This window comes from Phyllobates terribilis, unplaced genomic scaffold (genome assembly GCF_046119375.1).
Source record: "Phyllobates terribilis strain yellow unplaced genomic scaffold, ASM4611937v1 Scaffold_7__3_contigs__length_470593459, whole genome shotgun sequence".
Lineage (NCBI taxonomy): Eukaryota > Metazoa > Chordata > Amphibia > Anura > Dendrobatidae > Phyllobates > Phyllobates terribilis.
In genome coordinates, this window is record NW_027362767.1 from 350225246 (window position 1) to 350244212 (window position 18967).

General features: G+C 38.9%; 1 protein-coding gene across 6 annotated transcripts in view; it reads left to right on the forward strand.

The window, feature by feature from the left end:
- The window catches only part of FGF13 (fibroblast growth factor 13), a 541625-nt gene that overhangs the window by 384198 nt on the left and 138460 nt on the right, over nucleotides 1–18967 (forward strand). The window contains exon 1 of one of the 6 annotated variants that reach the window (XM_073641260.1): nucleotides 6349–6439. The exons of the other annotated variants lie outside the window; for them this stretch is intronic. Within the exon in view, the coding sequence (XP_073497361.1) occupies nucleotides 6409–6439 (31 nt within the window). The 5' untranslated portion in view covers nucleotides 6349–6408. Of the gene's footprint in view, nucleotides 1–6348; nucleotides 6440–18967 lie in introns of those variants that run through there. 6 annotated transcript variants of the gene reach the window in all.

An 18967-nucleotide genomic window follows, 5' to 3' on the forward strand; every position in this document is an offset into this window, starting at 1 on the left:
TGCACTTAGTGAATGGGCATTACCAGTATAGGAGACCCACTCTTTAACAATGGTAAAATGTTTTAATGAGGACCTCCTCTACGTCTCTTCAAAGGGGTATTGGAGTGTGTCCAATTTTTTGGCAGCCCTTGCAGTCACTCCATGGGCATTACCACTATAGGAGACCCACTCCTTTATAATGGGAACATTTTTTTTACAAAGGCTCTCCTCTACGTCTCTTCAAGGGGTATTGGAGTGCGTCTACATTTTTGGCAGCCCTTGTAGTCACTGCATACGCAATAACAGCATAGGAGACCTGCTCCTTTATAATGGGATTTTTTTTTTTACTGAGGTCCTCCTCTACGTCTCTTCAAAGGGGTATTGGGTTGTGTCCAAATTTTTGGCAGCCCTTGCAGTCACTGCATACGCAATACCCGTATAGAAGAGCCAATCCTTAATAATGGGAACTTTTTTTAAATGAGGCCCTCCTCTATATGTCTTCAAATGGGTATTGGGGTTTTTCCAAATTTTGGGCAGGTCTTGCAATCACTGTATACGCAATAACAGTTATAGGAGACCCGCTCCTTTATAACCAGAACATTTTTTTACTCAGGCCCTCCTCTATGTGTCTTCAAAGGGATATTGTTTTTTTTCAAAATTTTGGGCAGGCCTTGCAGTCACTGCATATGCAGTAACAGTATAGGAGACCCGCTCCTTTATTATGGGAATTTTTTTTTACTCAGGCCCTCGTCTTTGTGTCTTCAAAGGGGTATTGAGGTTTTTCCAAATTTTGGACAGGCTTTGAAGTCACTGCATACGCAATAATAGTATAGGAGAATGGCTCCTTTCTAATGGGAACTTTTTTTAAAATTAGGCCTTGCAGTCACTGCATATGCAATAACAGTATAGGGAACTCGCTCTTTAATAATGGGAACAACAAAGCATAGCCAGCTGATGGCCCTCTAATTATAGTGAGGGCCGACCGCTGGCCCTTTAGCAATAGTAAGGGCCGTCTGATGACCCTATAAAAATAGGCTTTGTGACTTTCAGAGTCCCTCCTTCATAAATGAAACAAGATATGTCTGATCATGTCTCACATACCACATGGGCAGATAAGGTAGTAAAATGTTAAAATGACATTTACCGGTGAATGTATTTTTCACCTTTGAAAGCAATGCAAAAGTGCAAAAACCCATCAAAAACGTTACTTGTGAACATAGGCCAAGGTGTGGAAGAGCATTTTTGGGGGGTTATTTATTTTGCCTTATATACAAGTCATTGCCCTGGAAAGAATGTTCCTTAATGTTTTTTTCCATGAAAATCCATTTTGGTTTAGTTTTTGTATGTTTTATTGTGAGTCTGTAAAAGTGGCGTAATACTTTGACAACATTGTTGACAGCAGTGACCTGGGATTCAGAAATGCTTCCAGGGGTCTTCTCCATGCTGTTCCCATGTCATTTGAGCACTATTTGCATTGATTAGGGTAATTTTTAGGAGGGGGGGGCCACTAGAAAAATGCTTGAGTTTCCCATAGACTTAAATTGGGCTCATTGCCTAAGTCGAGCGCCCGAGTATTACGATTTGCTCAACCCGAACAATGAGCAACTGAGCGTTTAAGTGCTCGCTCATCACTAGTTATGGGTTTTTACATTTTTTCTGTTTTATTTTGTATTACAGTCACAGTCACGAGGGGCGGTGTTGGTTCAGTCACTGCTCTGAGTATACAGGGCTGTGGCTGTAACCGTGTCCCCAGTCCTGACTGACAGCCGGCCCCAATGCAGAGCCAGTGTCAGTCAATGCCAGGGACGCGGTTACAACTGCCGCCTTGCATACTCAGAGTGGTGACTGAACCAAGGCCGGCACTACCTCGTAACTGAAACCAGAAAGCTGCAGGGGGAATAAAGTTCATTTTCTCCCTGCAGCGTTTGGCTGCGTGCATGTGCTGGGCAGGTTAATAACGCTATTAACCTGCAGGTTAACACTATATCTGCAGATAAATAGCATTTCTTTCTGGTGACAGGTTCCCTTTAAATTGGTGTTGGTTTCTATTGACAGGTAAGTTTCAACATCTGAAAGAATTTTGCCATTTGACCTTTATGTTAACAAATGCGTTGAGGACAAGATTTTGTGGCATTTACCAATATACAGCGTGGGCTATTTATATGGATACACCTAACTAAAATGGGAATGGTTGGTGATATCAACTTCCTGTTTGTAGCACATTAGTATATAGGAGGAGGAAAACTTTTCCAGATGGGTGGTGACCATGGTGGCCATTTTGAAGTCGGACATTTTGGATCCAACTTCATTTTTTTCAATGGGAAGAGGGTCATGTGACACATCAAACTTATTGAGAATTTCATAAGAAAAACAATGGTGTGATTGGTTTTAACGTAACTTTATTCTTTCATGAGTTATTTACAAGTTTATGACCACTTATAAAATGTGTTCAAAGTGCTCTCCATTGTGTTGGATTGTCAATGCAACCCTCTTCTCCCACTCTTGACACACTGATAGCAACACCGTAGAAGAAATGCTAGCACAGGCTTCCAGTATCCGTTGTTTCAGATGCCGCACATCTCGTATCTTCACAGCATAGACAATTGCCTTCAGATGACCCCAAAGATAAAAGTCTAAGGGGGTCAGATCGGGAGACCTTGGTGGCCATTCAACTGTCCCATGACAACCAATCCACTTTCCAGGAAACTGTTCATGTAGGAATGTTCGGACCTGACACCCATAATGTAGTGGTGCACCATCTTGTTGGAAAAACTCAGGGAACGTGCCATCTTCAGTGCATAAAGAGGGCAACACATCATCATGTAGCAATTTCAGATATCCAGTGGCATTGAGGTATCCATTGATGAAGAATGGCCCCACTATCTTTGTACCCCATATACCACACCATACCGTCATTTTTTGTGTTCCAGCAGTCTTGGAGGGATCTATCCACTGTGGGTTAGTGTCAGACAAATAGCGGTGGTTTTGTTTGTTAACTTCACCATTCACAAAAAAGTTTGCCTCATCACTGAACATAATGTTCTGTGTAAACTGAGGGTCCTGTTTCGATTTTTGTTTTGCCCATTCTGCAAATTTAGTGCACCGATCTGAGTCATCCTCGTTGAGATTCTGCAGCAGTGGGATTTTGTAAGGATGTCATTGGTTAGTAGCTAATATCCACTGAAGGGATGTTCGACTGATGCCACTCTCCAGTGATATGCAGTGAGTGTTACGCTGTGGGCTCTTGCTGAATGAAGCTAGGACAGCCACTGATGTTTCTTTATTAGTGACAGTTTTCTTGCATCCACATTTTGGCAAATTCAACACTGGACCTGTTTCATGAAATTTGGCAAGCAGTTTGCTAACTGTAGCATGGAAGATGGGTGGTCTCGTAGGGTGTCTTGCATTGAAATCTGCTGCAATGACCCAGGTACTGTGTTCACCAAACATCAACGCAATTTCTATACGCTCCTCACGTGTTAACCTCTGCGACATGTCAATGGCTGTAAACAAAGAGAAACTTGTAAATAACTTCTGAAAGAATAATGTTATGTTAAAACCAAGCACACCATTGTTTTTCTTATGAAATTCTCAATAAGTTTGATGTGTCACATGACCCTCTTCCCATTGAAAAATATAAATTGGATCCAAAAGAACCGACTTTAAAATGGCTGCCATGGTCACCACCCATCTGGAAAAGTTTTCCCCCTCCCATATACTAATGTGCCACAAACAGAAAGTTAATATCACCAACCATTCCCATTTTATTTAGCTGTATCCATATAAATGGCCCACCTTGTATAATAGTCACAGGTTCTCCTCCTGCACTTGTCAGTGCATCCTTCCTGATAGACTGCACAGCGCTCGTGCTCCTAATATGGTGACTGGTGGAAAATCATCTGACCAGACTTGTCCATCAGACTTTTCAGCATTTGCACATGCAGTGTTTTCAATTAGAGAAATCTGAATTAATAGTAAATTACACTATTGACAGTATAATAATTAAAATATATAAATTAGTAAATTGGTAGCACAGCATGCCATAGAGTGACATGATTATTGGACTTCTTGCATTACTGTATATTTTTTTTACCTAGGTCAACAAAGGTCATCTCCAATATGATCACTATGAACCACTTTTAAACAATTGGCTTCTCTTTAAATAATTACATTGCATACGAGGCATTCATTACTGCCCTTTAATACAATGGTTATTTCACACATCAGAGGCAAATATAATTTTACCGGTAATTACGGCACATGGCTGCCACTAACATGGGGACTACAGTTGCCTTTATGAAGGCATTACTCTACTATTCGTACAAGTGGAGCTTAGAATCACTATGGCTCATATTCAGGACATTATGATGTGGGTGGTGATATAGTCTATTGGTGTATGGTTTATTGCATGGTCTATTTTTACTGTGATTGAGGTTGTAGCTTTATAAAATAAATGGTTTTAGAACATTTTTCCTAGAACTGTACATATAAAAAATCTCATTTCAGCACCACAGGTGTCAGTTGCAATCTTGACTTTCAATACTTTGCAGTTTCATCACTTAAGTTGGAAAAAGTAGCAAACTAATGACCAAAAGGGTATTTGGTCCTGAAAACTATGGGGTTATGAAGTGTACTGTGTGACTTAAAGAGCTTGTTCACTACTTTAACATTCATGGCCAATTCTTACAATAGGTCATCAATGTCTGATCGGTGATGGAGTGACACTCTGCACCCCGCAGATCAGCTGGAAGTGACCAGTTACAGTGCTGTGCAGCACACTTCCGTCTACTACATAGTTGCCTCAGCCGAGTACTGCACATCCACCCCCTAATGATTTGAATAGGGGGTGGATTTTCAATTGATGGAGCTGTGCTGTGCAAGTCCGTAACTGGTTAGTTCCGGCCTCCGACACCAGGAACTGCTGGGTGGGGGGCTGGTTGTTGCACCCCCATCGATCAGACAAAAGTTTAAGTCAAAATTTTGGACAATCCCTTTATATGGAATCTGTCACCAGATCTTTGCTTCCCCGTCTGAGAGCAGATGAAAATTGGATCAAGTACACTGATGAAAATTGGTCTTTTTTGTGTACAAGAAAAAAAATGGCTTCACTGGAATCAAGGTCTCAGAATAAGTGACAAAACTGTATAATGTATAGGAATATAAGGTGACCCAGTACAAAGCTGGACCTTCACAGTGAGCCAAATTCACATGCTATTTCTTTATTCTTGTACACAAAAAAAGAACTGATTTTCATCAGTGTGCTGGGTCCAATTTTCATCCATTTTTGGTACGTGTCTGTTTTTACAATGCATATGACAACTGTTTTTCTTGTATGAGAAAACAAATAATGGAGGTTTCCCAAGCTTCTACTAGGAAATGAAAATCTGTGTGCAGCCTGCTGTTTATATTTATCCATTCACATAAAGGGGCGAGTTCCATCTCCATCGGTCAGCAAAAAGAGCGTGATGTGTAAATAGATCCATGGAATATAATGAGAAACACTGACATTACACATATCACAAGAAATGGAAATGTGAATGAGGCCTTATCCAAAAGCCATCGCAAAAAAGTGACTACAGAACCGCTAATGTTTCATTTATTGTTTTCCTGACTTTTTTCACTATTGATTTCAACAAGGAGTTTACACCATAACGGGTCCCCAAAACACCATCAAATATATATGTCACTTTTTTTATAAAAGGCAAAATAAAAACACATCACAATTTTTTCAAAACTTCCAGTCCTCATGTTTATTGTCCATGAATAACTCCAGTGAAATTACAAAAACATCACTATCGATGTATTTTCAAATTAAAAAAAAAAATACTACAACCAGTACATAGTGCAACATTTTGCAAAAAAAAAAAGTGTTATTTGAAATGCTCTCCCCTTAGCTGTGGTTTCTAATGATCGTGAATAATTCATCCTCACAAAAAGTAAACAACACCATTTTCATGTAGCTCTTGGAGGGGATTTTTTTTTCGCTCTGATCGAATTGCAAAAGATCTAGATGAATCCTCCAGCCAGGGCCTGCGCACTGCAAGGGCTAATCCAATGCAAAGCCGTGTCCGGTTACAAGCCATTTATTTCTTTTCTCTGTAATTCTAGAACCCCAGCTAAATATTTTGTCTTAAAAATCCAACATGTTTAAGCTCTGAATAAAAGGACGGGACGACATTCAGATCCAAGAAATTGTCAGATATTGCCAGAACAATTCTGCTATGTGATGAATCATTAATGATCTCTGAAAGTCATAATGGTCTGTCATTAATGCCCATTAATGATCTCTGTTTACCACTAGTAGGGGCTTGATGGTTCTGGCCAATACCTTAGAGAATACTTTAAATATGCCTTAAACTTTCCCTGTCTATTTGCCTGCTGCAAATGTAGACTGCAGCTGGAATTGTTCACTTCGGCTCAAAAGAAAAGATGGCTTTGGGTTTAAGAAAGTCTAATTCAGGTAAGATATTCTTCTTTTCTCAAGAACATTTTCCTTCCAGTAATTGTTAAGGAAACATTTGTTTCCTTAGATTTATAAATTATTTTATCATTGCATATTACAGAATATATGGATGATGTACATCTGAGCTGCTGATCTTATATATTTCCTTTTTTATATAGGACTATTATTAAATATAGACTTTTTGCATTGTGCCGAGAGGACTCATATTTTCCATTTTTCCAACATTTGTAAGACAGGTGCAGCCCATGATAAGACAATGATTGATTTGGTCATATTTTACTTATATCTGAATGATATAGATAGATTCTAATATTATGCAATGTCATGGTCTTATATGGGATCAGATTTAAGCCTTTGGAATCAAATGACCTTTACTTAAGCATGAAGTCATAGGAGAGGTTAACGGAATAGTTTAATATGCCATTAATAAAGTGTATTGTTTGCTTTGCCATTAATATAACTCTACCTTTTGTCTACATGGTGTAGGCTTCATTAGATAGACTTTACTGTAAGAACCAACGCCCACAAATCGGAACATTAGCCAAGACATCTTCTTTCTCTTCCTCTATTATTCTTAGACGTATGGAATTCTCTTAGACATTTACCAATAGCTTCCAGCCATTCGTAGCGTTCAACTGGAAACCAGTTAAATGGAATTTGTAGGACAGGTTCCATACAGGGTTGACAACTTGACTTTTGATTTTTTCTGGACAGCTTATCAAAAAATTACGGACAGACAAAATTTTTCCAGACACATGTCTACTGCCCATCATTCTGATATGAAGACATCAGTTGCATTCACTGAAACTGTAAAATGATGATAATTACAGTCATAATAATCTGTAAAAGTTTTTTCAGCCTCAAAAAAAAATCATGGACGCCTTAATTTTTTGTTACGGACAGGGCAAAAAGTGACTTATTTTTAAGGATTGTCCTGGAATCTCTGGATGATTGGCCATCCAGGTTTCATGTAAGTGAGGTCTCGTATTGGCACTGTCCTAGGGTGCTATGTACATTTAGATAGATGCACATCTACTATACAGGAAAATGAGGTGTGCAAGGTCGGATGATGCAAAAATTCTCTATTTATGCCACTGTTCTTATGTTAACTTCCTATGGCTGTTAAGAGTAAAACTCAAGGCTATGAATCACTCAGTTAATTCAGCAGAAGTATCTGTTTCCAAAGTATTGTCTATGTTGCATCCTGTTTTGTTAAAGCACTGATGAAGATTGAATAGCAGTAATGCTAACAGCCGGCAGTAAGTGATAGGTCAGCACCATAGATAGCTACCTATGTCATCCTTCCTATGGCTCCCTGGCATTGAAAATTGTAATTTGACTGAGGATCATGGAATTTATTGTATATAATGTATAAATGTTATATAATATATTTCATTATTATAATAATAATAATAATAATAATAATAATATGTATTTCTGATTGGTAAAGTCACTTCCTTATAAATGAGTCACCTTTTCTGAAGCTAATTACTGGTGGATGATATTCTTAATAGAATTAATCCTATAATTCATGCATTATATAGTACGGTATATAGATGATCTATTCTTTCGCTATTTAGTCATATAACACTATAATAGACCCTGAAATAAGCCCATTATTACATAATGCGCTTTCTGGCACAATGTTATTCCCACAGATACCATCAAAGTTATTGATTGTCCCATTTTTAGGCAGAGACAACTTCCAACATTTCTTCTTAAAATATGTACCCCATCAACTTAAAGGGACACTTGTCCTCAAAGTTTCTTTATTCACAATGAGATTTAATGGGCAGTTCATTTTGGATCTTTAGTAAATAAAAGTCTATAAAACTACCATGTCCATTAAAGATGTTAAATGAAAATTGTACTAAACCTTTCATGTAAGTGTAGATTAGCAAGAGCAAAGAAGATGTAGCCTTTTTATGCTGTTTTCCGCACATTTTAATATTCTAATCAGTGTGATAATGCAATAATAATTCTAAAAGTCACCTAAAATGAGCCTTCAGTGTTATTGCATTCGACTTAGATGCTTAGTGAATTTAGGGAGAATTTTTAACATAAACTGATTAATTATTAACTGGTTTGTCAATATATCAGCTTCTTATTTTCTCTTTCCAATATTTTATTATGTTTTAACAATATAATAAAGTTTGAAATACAGAATATTACTGCAATTTACATAAACGATTCTAAAGCGATCACAGATAAGACAATCACACCTAACATCAAAATAATGATTATTAAAAAAAACTAACAAAAATGAGAGGTTATGTAAATGAAAGAGAAGAGGGGAATAAAGGAGGGGGTAACGGGGGGAAAATAAGGAAGAAACAGAAGTTGATAGGATTATGGTGTATTATGTTATGCCATTATCTGAGGACAGACTTGCTCTCGACAACGATGGATGTGCATGTGCTATTCATGGGTCTCAGATTATAAAAAACGTAGGTTGACTGTCACTCATTGGTCATGAATTTATCTATAGGGGCTAAAAATTCTACTTATTTTAAAACATGAGCAGTCTTATCATCGTTGGTGATCCATTCACTGGTCCATGGCTTCACTCTGGTGGCATGTCAAGGGTCATTGTTTTTTTGCAGAGGAAATTGATCAATTGGGCTTTTGCCATGATTTGCTGTATTATGGTGACTATATATTTTGCAACTGAACCCAGCATAGAGGTTAGTTGATCACTGCAGGTAAAAAATCTGAAATCCTGGAGAGGTCGGCGACAGCACTCAGTTACCAGCTTTTATGGAAAGCTGTATTTATTTTAATCCAAAATGTGACATTTCAGATTGCTTTTGGCATTTTTAAGCACTACAAAACCTACTGTATAGAAAGCCAAAATGTCATTTGCTGTATTAAAGGAAACTCTATTTTACATCTGAGCTTGTGACTGAATGCTATCACTAACCACTGCTTGGATCATGCATAGTCCAACAGGTGACTTGCACCAGATAGACGAAGAGGTGCTGCCTTTACACCATTTTCTATAGCTTCAGAAGCTCTTTGTGATCAGCTGTTTTTACTGGGAGTTCTGCGGCCAGCGAGACATTTCCCCTGCAGTCAATAGATGGCCATAAATGTAATATATTGAGGAGCAGGTTCCACAAGAGCAATAGCTTATCCTTACTCGTATGCAATATCCTTATGCCCTAAAGATCAAGCACGTTAGACTAAGGTCAGCCGAACCCGTCAATATCGGCAGAATCCACCAACAGTCTAACATGCATGGGGATCTGTCGACTTCACTGGCAGATGATGCTGGGAAAAAAAAATTAGAGGTCGATCTATTTGTTTTCCCTTGAGATAAGCCTCCTCTAAAGGAGTCTAACACTCCCTCTCGCATAGAGAACACGGGAGTGCTGGGCTCAGCCGAGCAGTCTTGTGTATGGTTGGTCTGAAGAGATAACAGTTAATTGGTCGGCCAATAGTTGTCTAGTAGTGTTTAGCGAGTATGTTTCATTAACTCTTTCGGCGAGCACACTCAGGTACTCGCCGAGTATTTTGGTGTGCTTGGAATTTTTTTTACTGTCGCCGTGGCTGCAAGTGTCATGGCTATTAGACAGCTGTGACACATGCAGAGATTGACTTTTGAACAGGGGGATCTTAGTAGAACATAAGGAAAGGAGTTATCTTAACAACACAATGCCTTTACAGTATCATTATGCTTTTCCATCTTCTGCATGAAAACTCTTAATTCTCACATTAGACCCAATGCTCTCCGTTCACATTATCGTCATCATTTGCTGTTATTTTGTCCATAACTCTACACTAATGGGAGAAATAACTAGTTTATCTAACACCACAATTACCCTTTTCACCTACATTGGAGAAAGTTAAGCCCAAAATAGACACAAAGGAACAGAACAAAATCAACAAAAGCGGAAGGACACTGCTGATTGCTCTCGTGTTCTCCTGCAGAGCTGTAATGATTGGTTTCTGTCACTCTGCCATAAAATACTCTTCTTTCCCATAAAGCATTACCCAGACCTGATTTATTTGTCACTGCAGAAAAATATATAGTTATATTCTTTATATGGAGCATTGACTTACTGGCAACATAATTTTTCTATTTCCATTATTAGCCATTTCCACCAGACAAGGCAGTCTCAAAGTTAAGGTGGTGAGGAAGCATTTCAAGGTGACTAGATAAACTACAATTTTTGATCAATATTTTCCGAACACTGTGATATCACCACCTCCCTTGAGGTGAACCTTCTAGAATTTCCTAAGTCTATGTATTTGGATGGAGGAGTGAGATGAAAACAAAAATCTTAAAGGGTTATACTTTTGTAAAGGATTAAAGACCCCTGTAGTGTTGATTGGTAAGGTTATGTTTCACGGTTTGTGCTTGTACTTTCCTAAAACTGTATATGATGTCTTCAGTATGGCCCATCATGGCATGTGTCTGTTCTGTTCTCTGTAAGAAAGAGAAAGTGCAGACTCTGCTGGAAACGAGAGGCTTGTAGACGTTCTTGAACCTTGCTTACACCCTATTCTGCTGCCAAGGAAGCAGGGCTGATGTATGCATTCACTGTCATGGCCCTACAACAAAGACTAGAAAAAGCCTCAGGAAGCAGTAAAATGGAATCCTGCAGATCCATACAACTGGGGGAGCTATGGGGTAGGACATCACTTAAACTCCAGCCAAAATACAGCTTCTCTAGTAGTACAGCTATAAATATAACATTCAATGGGCTATCTTTCAGTCTTTGTTGTAAATTATGTAGACCTAGATTATATGTTTCCATATACATTTTCACTACCTCAAAACCCTATTAACTGACTCATAAATGTACTTGAATGTTAGGCGGATTTTCCAATCCTTTTTATCTTCTCCATAGTCATATTAGTCAGCATCATGCTTGTAATAAATACTAGATTAAGGGTTTGCGATTTCCTTAAAGTGGTATTCCCACCGTAGACATTTATAAAATAGCTCCAGAGTATTCCATAGATGTCTTATGTATGTGAGTTCCATCTTTAGGACCTGCATCTATCTTCAGAACAGAACTGCCCAACCTGGCAAGGCTGCTTCTCGATACCATGCACAGGTGAAGAATAAATGGAAACCTAGCCACATATATGCAGCTCTCTTCATTAAAAAAGAAAAAACAAAAAACAATATGAGCATATACCCTGTAGTAGGTAAGTAGTAATAGTACATGTAAATAACATAGGGTACCTGGGTAACACTATTTTGAGGAAAAAACAAAAATACCATCCCACCTCAACAATGTGTACCCAGTTAAGACGGTCCTATCCTGTTTCTAGTATTAAAACCTTACCTTGTGTTAGCCGACCTCAATGTGAAGAAGGGCAGAGCAGGACAGGGTCCCTACTGTTCAAACACCTGTCCATGGAAAGCTATATAGATTAAATACACGACTCAGAAAGGGGGTCACATCCCAATTAGTACAAAGTACAAGAAAATACAGCAAAACCAAAGAAATGAGCCGGAGAATAAGTTGTTATACGTGCAATGTGTAAAAGAATGTTCACACTGTGGCCATTTCATAGACAAATCTATGGGAATTGTGAAAAAAGTCAAACAAGAAAGCCAACTTTCCATCTTTCCATTTGTACCTCACAGGTCTAGGATAAGAGCACCCAGTTCGGGTGAAAGGTGCTGGTCTCAGAGTTGGGACTAAAATCTATGAGACATTTTTGACATATACTATGGATAAGCCACAGTGGCGATCTGCCAATGGCGGCAGGCCACGCGGCTGTTACGGAGCCCGTGTGAGCCCGGTGCCAATGCCGGCATCGGGCCCCCGCCCATCATCACAGGTGCAACTGTATCGGCAGCCTGGATGCTAATGCATTTGAAAACAATGATGAAAGAGGGAGTGTTAAGTGACCCTTCCTCCCAATCATTCTTCCTCAGCCCATCTGATGTCTCAGCGCAGCGGGCGCGATGACATCATAATACACAACACGTGCATTATACGGTATGGAGGACTATGGAGGGTGCATTATACTGTATAGAGGACTATGTGGATTGCATTATACTGTATGGAGGACTATAAGGAGTGCATTATAATATGGAAGACTATGGTAAGTGCATTATATTGTATGGAGGACAATGGGGAGTGTATTATACTATATTCAGGACTATGGGGTGCATTATACTATATGAAGGACTATGGGGAGTGCAATCTATTATATGAAGTACTATGGGAAGCAACAGTATACTGTATGGAGGACTATGAGGAACGCATTATACTATACGGAGCAGTATGGGGAGCACATTATATTATATGGAGGACTATAGGGAGTTCATTATACTATATTGAAGATTATGGGGAGCACACTATTCTATATAGAGGACTATGGTGAGTGTTTTTATACTGTATGGAGGATTATGGGGAGTGTATTATACTATATTGAAGATTATGGGGAGCTCATCATGCTATATGGAGGACTATGGTGAGTGCTTTATGCTATATGGAGTATTATGGAGAGTGCATTATACTATATGGAGGACTATGGGGAGTGCATTCTACTATACATAGCATTATGGGGAGCACATTATATTATATGGAGGACTATAGGGAGTGCATTATACTATATTGAAGATTAAGGGGAGCACACTATACTATATGGAGGACTATGGTGAGTGATTTTATACTGTATGGAGGATTATGGGAAGTGCATTATACTATATGGAGGACTACAGGGAGTGCATTATACTATATGGAGGACTATAGGGAGTGCATTATACTGTATGGAGGACTATAAAGTGCATTATGATATATGGAGGACTATGGAGAGCACATTATACTATATGGAGGACTATGGGGAGTGCATTATACTATATGGAGGACTATGGGGAGCACATTATATTATATGGAGGACTATACGGAGCGCATTATACTATATTGAAGATTATGGGGAGCACATCATGCTATATGGAGGACTATGGTGAGTGCTTTAAACTATATGGAGTATTATGGAGAGTGCATTATACTATATGGAGGACTATGGGGAGTGCATTATACTGTATGGAGGACTATAGAGTGCATTATGATATACGGAGGACTAGGGGGAGCACTTTATACTATATGGAGGACTATGGGGAATGCATTATACTATATGGAGGACTATGGGGTGCATTATACTATATGGAGTACTATGGGGAGTGCATTACACTATATGTATGACTATGGGGTGCATTATACTATATGGAGGACTATGAGGCACATTAAACTATATGTAGGACTATGAGTTACATTATACTATATGGAGGACTATGGCGTGCATTATACTATATGGAGGACTATGAAGAGTGCATTATACTATATGGAAGACTATGGGGAGTGCATTTTACTATATTGAGAACTATGAGGAATGCATTATTCTATATGGAAGACTGTAGAGAGTGCATTAAACTATATGGAAGACTATTGAATGCAGGATATAATATGGAGGATTAAGGGGTGCAGTATACAATATGGAGGACTATGGGGCTCATTATACTTTATGCAGGGCTATGTTGTGGCTATTATAATATTTGGAGGGCTATGTGGGTGCCATTATAATATTTGGAGGGCTATGTGAGGGTCATTATAATATTTGGAGGGCTATATGGGAGCCTTTATACTTCATGAAGGGCTATGTTGGAACCATTATACTGTATGTATGCAAGCAATTATACAATGTGAAGGTTTGTGTGGAGTCCATCATACTGTGTGGAGGGCTGTGTAGGAGCAATTATACAGTGTGGTTAGGTGTGGGGCCATTATACTGTATGTAGGCCTATTATACTGCATGAAGGGCTGTTTGGGGGTCACAGTTGGGGGATCATATTGTGTTGGGATCATACTGTTTTGGGATCATATTGTGTTGAGGTCACCATACTTTGCCGAAGAAGTTGAGGTGGGGTACAGTAGGGTCATCATTCCATGCATGTGGAGAGTACTGTGGAGGAGTTGACTGTGGCGGTATCTTACAGTGTTTGTGGGGCACTTTTGTTGGCATCATACTTTATGGGTGCAATGAAAGGGGAATCTAGGGCTTCAGTAGGAGGAAAATTACTTTGTAAAGGCAGCAAAGTTGTGAGATATGTTCTTCTGTGATCCCGTTGAGTATTATTTTTTTTTGTTGTTAGGGTGGCCCAATTAGAAGTCCTGCTATGGGGCCCCATGATTTCAATGTACGCCCCTGATAAGCCATAGATGTATAATGTGGGAAGACGTCTTTAAATGAGTTATCTCAGCTGTACATTGCCTTTAAAAATTAAGTAAGCTGATTGACATAATTCTAGCTGCTGAAACCTCTGGTGATTGCATGGTAGCCTCAGATTTCACATATTTAAAGAGAGAACAATGGAATACTGCATGGTCCATGTGAGTCCTTTACAGAAGGTGCTGTTTGCAATGGTTCGCCACTATGGCATATACGTGGGTCTCCAGTAAGAGAACCTCATCTATAATGTCTATAAACCCAAAGAGCACATGGACAGGAAGGAATTGTCCAAATGGGACACCTCCTTTTCTGTTTACAGCCACAGCCTACTATAATGAATGTGATTGGCAGTTATAGATATAGAGAAGGGAGGAAAAGAAGTCTGAGGGTACATGGATAAGATAGGAAACTCTCATTCAGACACTTAGGATACCATTTCTAGCTCACATTATGACTGGTAGTGTTCTATAATTCAATGATTATATTACATGGTAGACAATGGTATATTAGTACATTGCATTACATGGCATTATGTAAGAATAGTATGGTATAAAGCTTATTGCTAAGCCTTTGCAGGTCAGAATTGTTTTTGTAATTTTTTGTCTACTACAGAAAAAAAACACTTTATTTAATATGTGTTCAATAGAGATGAGCAATTTTTTTTTCTGAAATTCCATTTAGGTTTTATTTGGCCTAAAGATATTGTATTCAACACAAATCAATTCAGCATTAATTGAAAGTGCTCTATAACATCAAATGGCCTTTTAGAGACATGTATGACACTGTAAGATCTCCTAGGACTGTATCCAGCCAATTTCAAGCTCTTTAATGCAAATGGTAATGTCAAAGGGACCTCAAAATATATTTTTATGCTGTTTAAATTAAAAAAATGGTCCAAAAATATAAACCTTCTTCGGGAGAAGTTGCCTTCTGGACATTTGTATAAGAAGAACCAAAAACTTTTCACAAACAGTCCAAAAATTATACCTTTTTGGGAAGTTAGCAGCAACAAATTTGATGTCTGAAAATTAAAGAAGCAATGTCTTCTTTTAGCTATCAATTAAAAAATATTTTTTTGGGAGCAGTGTCCAATTTTTTATGCTTTCCCTATGCAGGATAGGGTTCCCAGCAGCAGTACAATATTGAACATGATGGAAAAGCAGGAGATGTGCAGCTGTGAGGTGGCACTGGCAGCAGTACAGTATGGAACATGTTGAACAGGCTGGAGATGTCTGGATGTGTAGGGGCAATGGTAGCAGGAGTGGTAATGGTGGCAGTAGCATCAGTACCATATCTATCTGTATATTCTGTCTTTGTGTACTATGTCTCTCTGACTGAGCTCTGAATCTCATACCTACGATTCCCATATAATGGCAGCAGCATTTCCTGGTTGCTCATTTATACTGGCTATGAGTATTTAGCGACCTCTTATAGTTCCATATGATTGGCTGTGTTACAGGGTGTGATAACTGCAAGGAATTATGGGAAAGCACACCGGGAAGCACCAAGGTCATATGATCTTTCTTATTCGCTATATGTAACATTAAAGTGGTCATTATAGGCGAATCTACCTAAATGAATAGCAAACTCTTCATATTCTTATACTTAATTTAAAAAAATGAATTAAAAAAAAGTGTTGTTAAATGGATACATTTAGAATTGTTTCACTCATCTCTAGTGTTTACAAATGTAACAATTTCTATCATTGTCTTTTTTTTTACATAGTTTCTCTGTTATGAAGAAGGGGTTGAAAAAAATGAACGTAAAATGATTTACCCAGAGGATTTCTAAATGTACAAGATCTGGTATCACACAAAGTGAGACAATTGGATTACGTGTGAATGCATTTACAGTATCGGGTTAAGTGCATCAGGGAAGTTAGGAAGGTTAATATTAAGTACATTTGCAGAAGAATAGAGTGTAAAACCCTTCGGATGAAATGCATTAGGCATCGTCAAGAGCAGTCCATATTTCAGGTAGAAGATGATGTAATTGTTCTAAATGGAAAGCTCTTGAAATTATTCCATGATATACAAAATGTGTTTTTATGTTATAGCACAGAATATGTAATGATTACAATGGAATATATTGTGCATTTCCATGTTGCTGCAGAAAGTACTTTTTTACTCACATCCTCTAGATGTCCCTCTAGTTCCAAGTATTCAACTTGTTCTGCTCTAAAAGTTAGTTGAGAATGCAGATAGCTGGGTGACAAAGATAAGACTGTGACTACATTTCCTGCATTGCTGAAAACGCAACAGCATACACAGATAGATCTGTATGCTACTGTTTTCAGCAACGCAGGAAATGTAGTTACAGTCTTATCTTTCTATATATACACTAGCAGAATACCCGCGACTTCGCTCGCGGAAAATGATATGTTAAACTGTTGGTTAGGTTATACTTGCTAAGGTTAAATTTTCAGTTTAACCCTGAAGTAGACATCTTCAGACTTTAAAATTAGCTTTTACTACTCTTCTTTTGTGTTAAATTGGCATTAACAGTCGTTTAGTTTTACAAATCTGTTGTAACATTGAAGTGAACAATTACTACTTTTTGAACTATTTTTTAATAAATATTAAAATTGACTCTCCTTTTACAAACACATAAAAAATTAAGAAGAGGACAGCATAGTGCAACCCTTTACCTCCCTCCCCCCTATCAGGGGTTAATGGACTAAGGAGTAAGATTGATTTACAGATACACAGCTGTCTATTGTAGTTCTTTTTGGTAAACAACGTTTTTCATTTTACCTTCAGGTGCATATATAAAAAGATTTTTGGGGGGTACCCACCCTAGAGCAAGCAACATAAAGTTGACTCTTCCAAACTCAAGTCAGCCTGCCTTTGTCTTCGCATAAGTTGCATATGTCGTATGCGGTTATTTTGACCAAATTCATCCTTTTGTTCAGATGTTTCTGCATCCCTTGATTCAGCCTGTCTCATCTGATTCTCCTGAAAACGACATTCCCGGTATTCAGATGTTTCACTTTCCCTTGATTTAGCCCGTCTTATCCGATTCTCCTGAAGACGACATTCCCGGTATTCAGATGTTTAAGCTTCCCTTGATTCAGCCTGTCTTATCCGATTCTCCTGAAAACGACATTCCCGGTATTCAGATGTTTCAACTTCCTTTGATTCAGCCTGTCTTATCCGATTCTCCTGAAGACGATGTTCCCGGTATTCAGATGTTTAAGCTTCCCTTGATTCAGCCAGTCTCATCCGTTTCTCCTGAAGACGACGTTCCCGTTGTTCACATATTTCAGCTTCCTTTAATTCAGCCTGTCTCATCCATTTTGTAACAAGCTGGGTCTCGCGTTGTTATATTGTCTTAGCTAATTGAGACAGTTTTGCTTTCTTAGCATTTGGATTAACTTCCCCAATAGATGGTCTCTTTTTGTGCGGCATTTTAAAAAACAGTCCTGAGCATTATGACCCTTAGTAATCACCTCACATTGATCAGAGATCTAACGGGTAAATCTATATATATAAAGCGGAAAATGTGTGGCTACCTCACAGTCCATATCAACCAATCAGAGCTCAGTTTTCACTTTACCTCAGCAGCTTCAATGCAGAAAGCTGCACTCTGGTTTCTATAGGCAACCAGAATGATCTTATTGTGAGACAATTTTCATGAATGATGCCCCAGTTACTTCTGCAACAGCAGTTTCTCTAATTACAGACTTTACAGCAACTTATCATATTGCCCCACCTTAGTGACTATATGCTTGCTGCCCCTTTTAACCCCTTTCTGGCCCAGGGCGTATTAATACGTATCTGTGCCCTGGGCCTTATGGGCCTGATTCGTATTAATACACCCTGGCAATTTCGCCCGCACACAAGCGGTGCGGGCGAGATCGCCGCCGGGTGTCAGCTGATTGTTATAGCTGACACTGGGTGCTATGTGCAGGGAGCAGTCCCGCACCGCTCCGAGCACATTAACCCCAGAAATGCTGTGATCGAAATCGATCGCAGCATTCCGGTGGCAAGAGGAGGTAAGCGCTATATTTACCTTCTCTGTCGGCATCCAGCGGCTTCTGAGTCCGGTCCTGGATGTTGCCATGGTGACCCGATGTCATCATGACAACATCCGAGTCACCAGAAGGCAGGAAGTTGCTTTGGTCATGCGCGACCAAAGTGACTTCTCCCTGTGCAGTGCTGACAGGCTGCATAGCACAGGGATGGTTCGGCATTCCTGTGCTATACAGCCGATCAGGCTGCAAAAAGTGAAAGTCCCATAGTGGTACAAAGTGTAAAGTAATAAAAATGTCAGAAGGTGAAAAAAAAATGAAAAAACAATTGTAAAAATATAAAAAAAATGAAAAAAAAA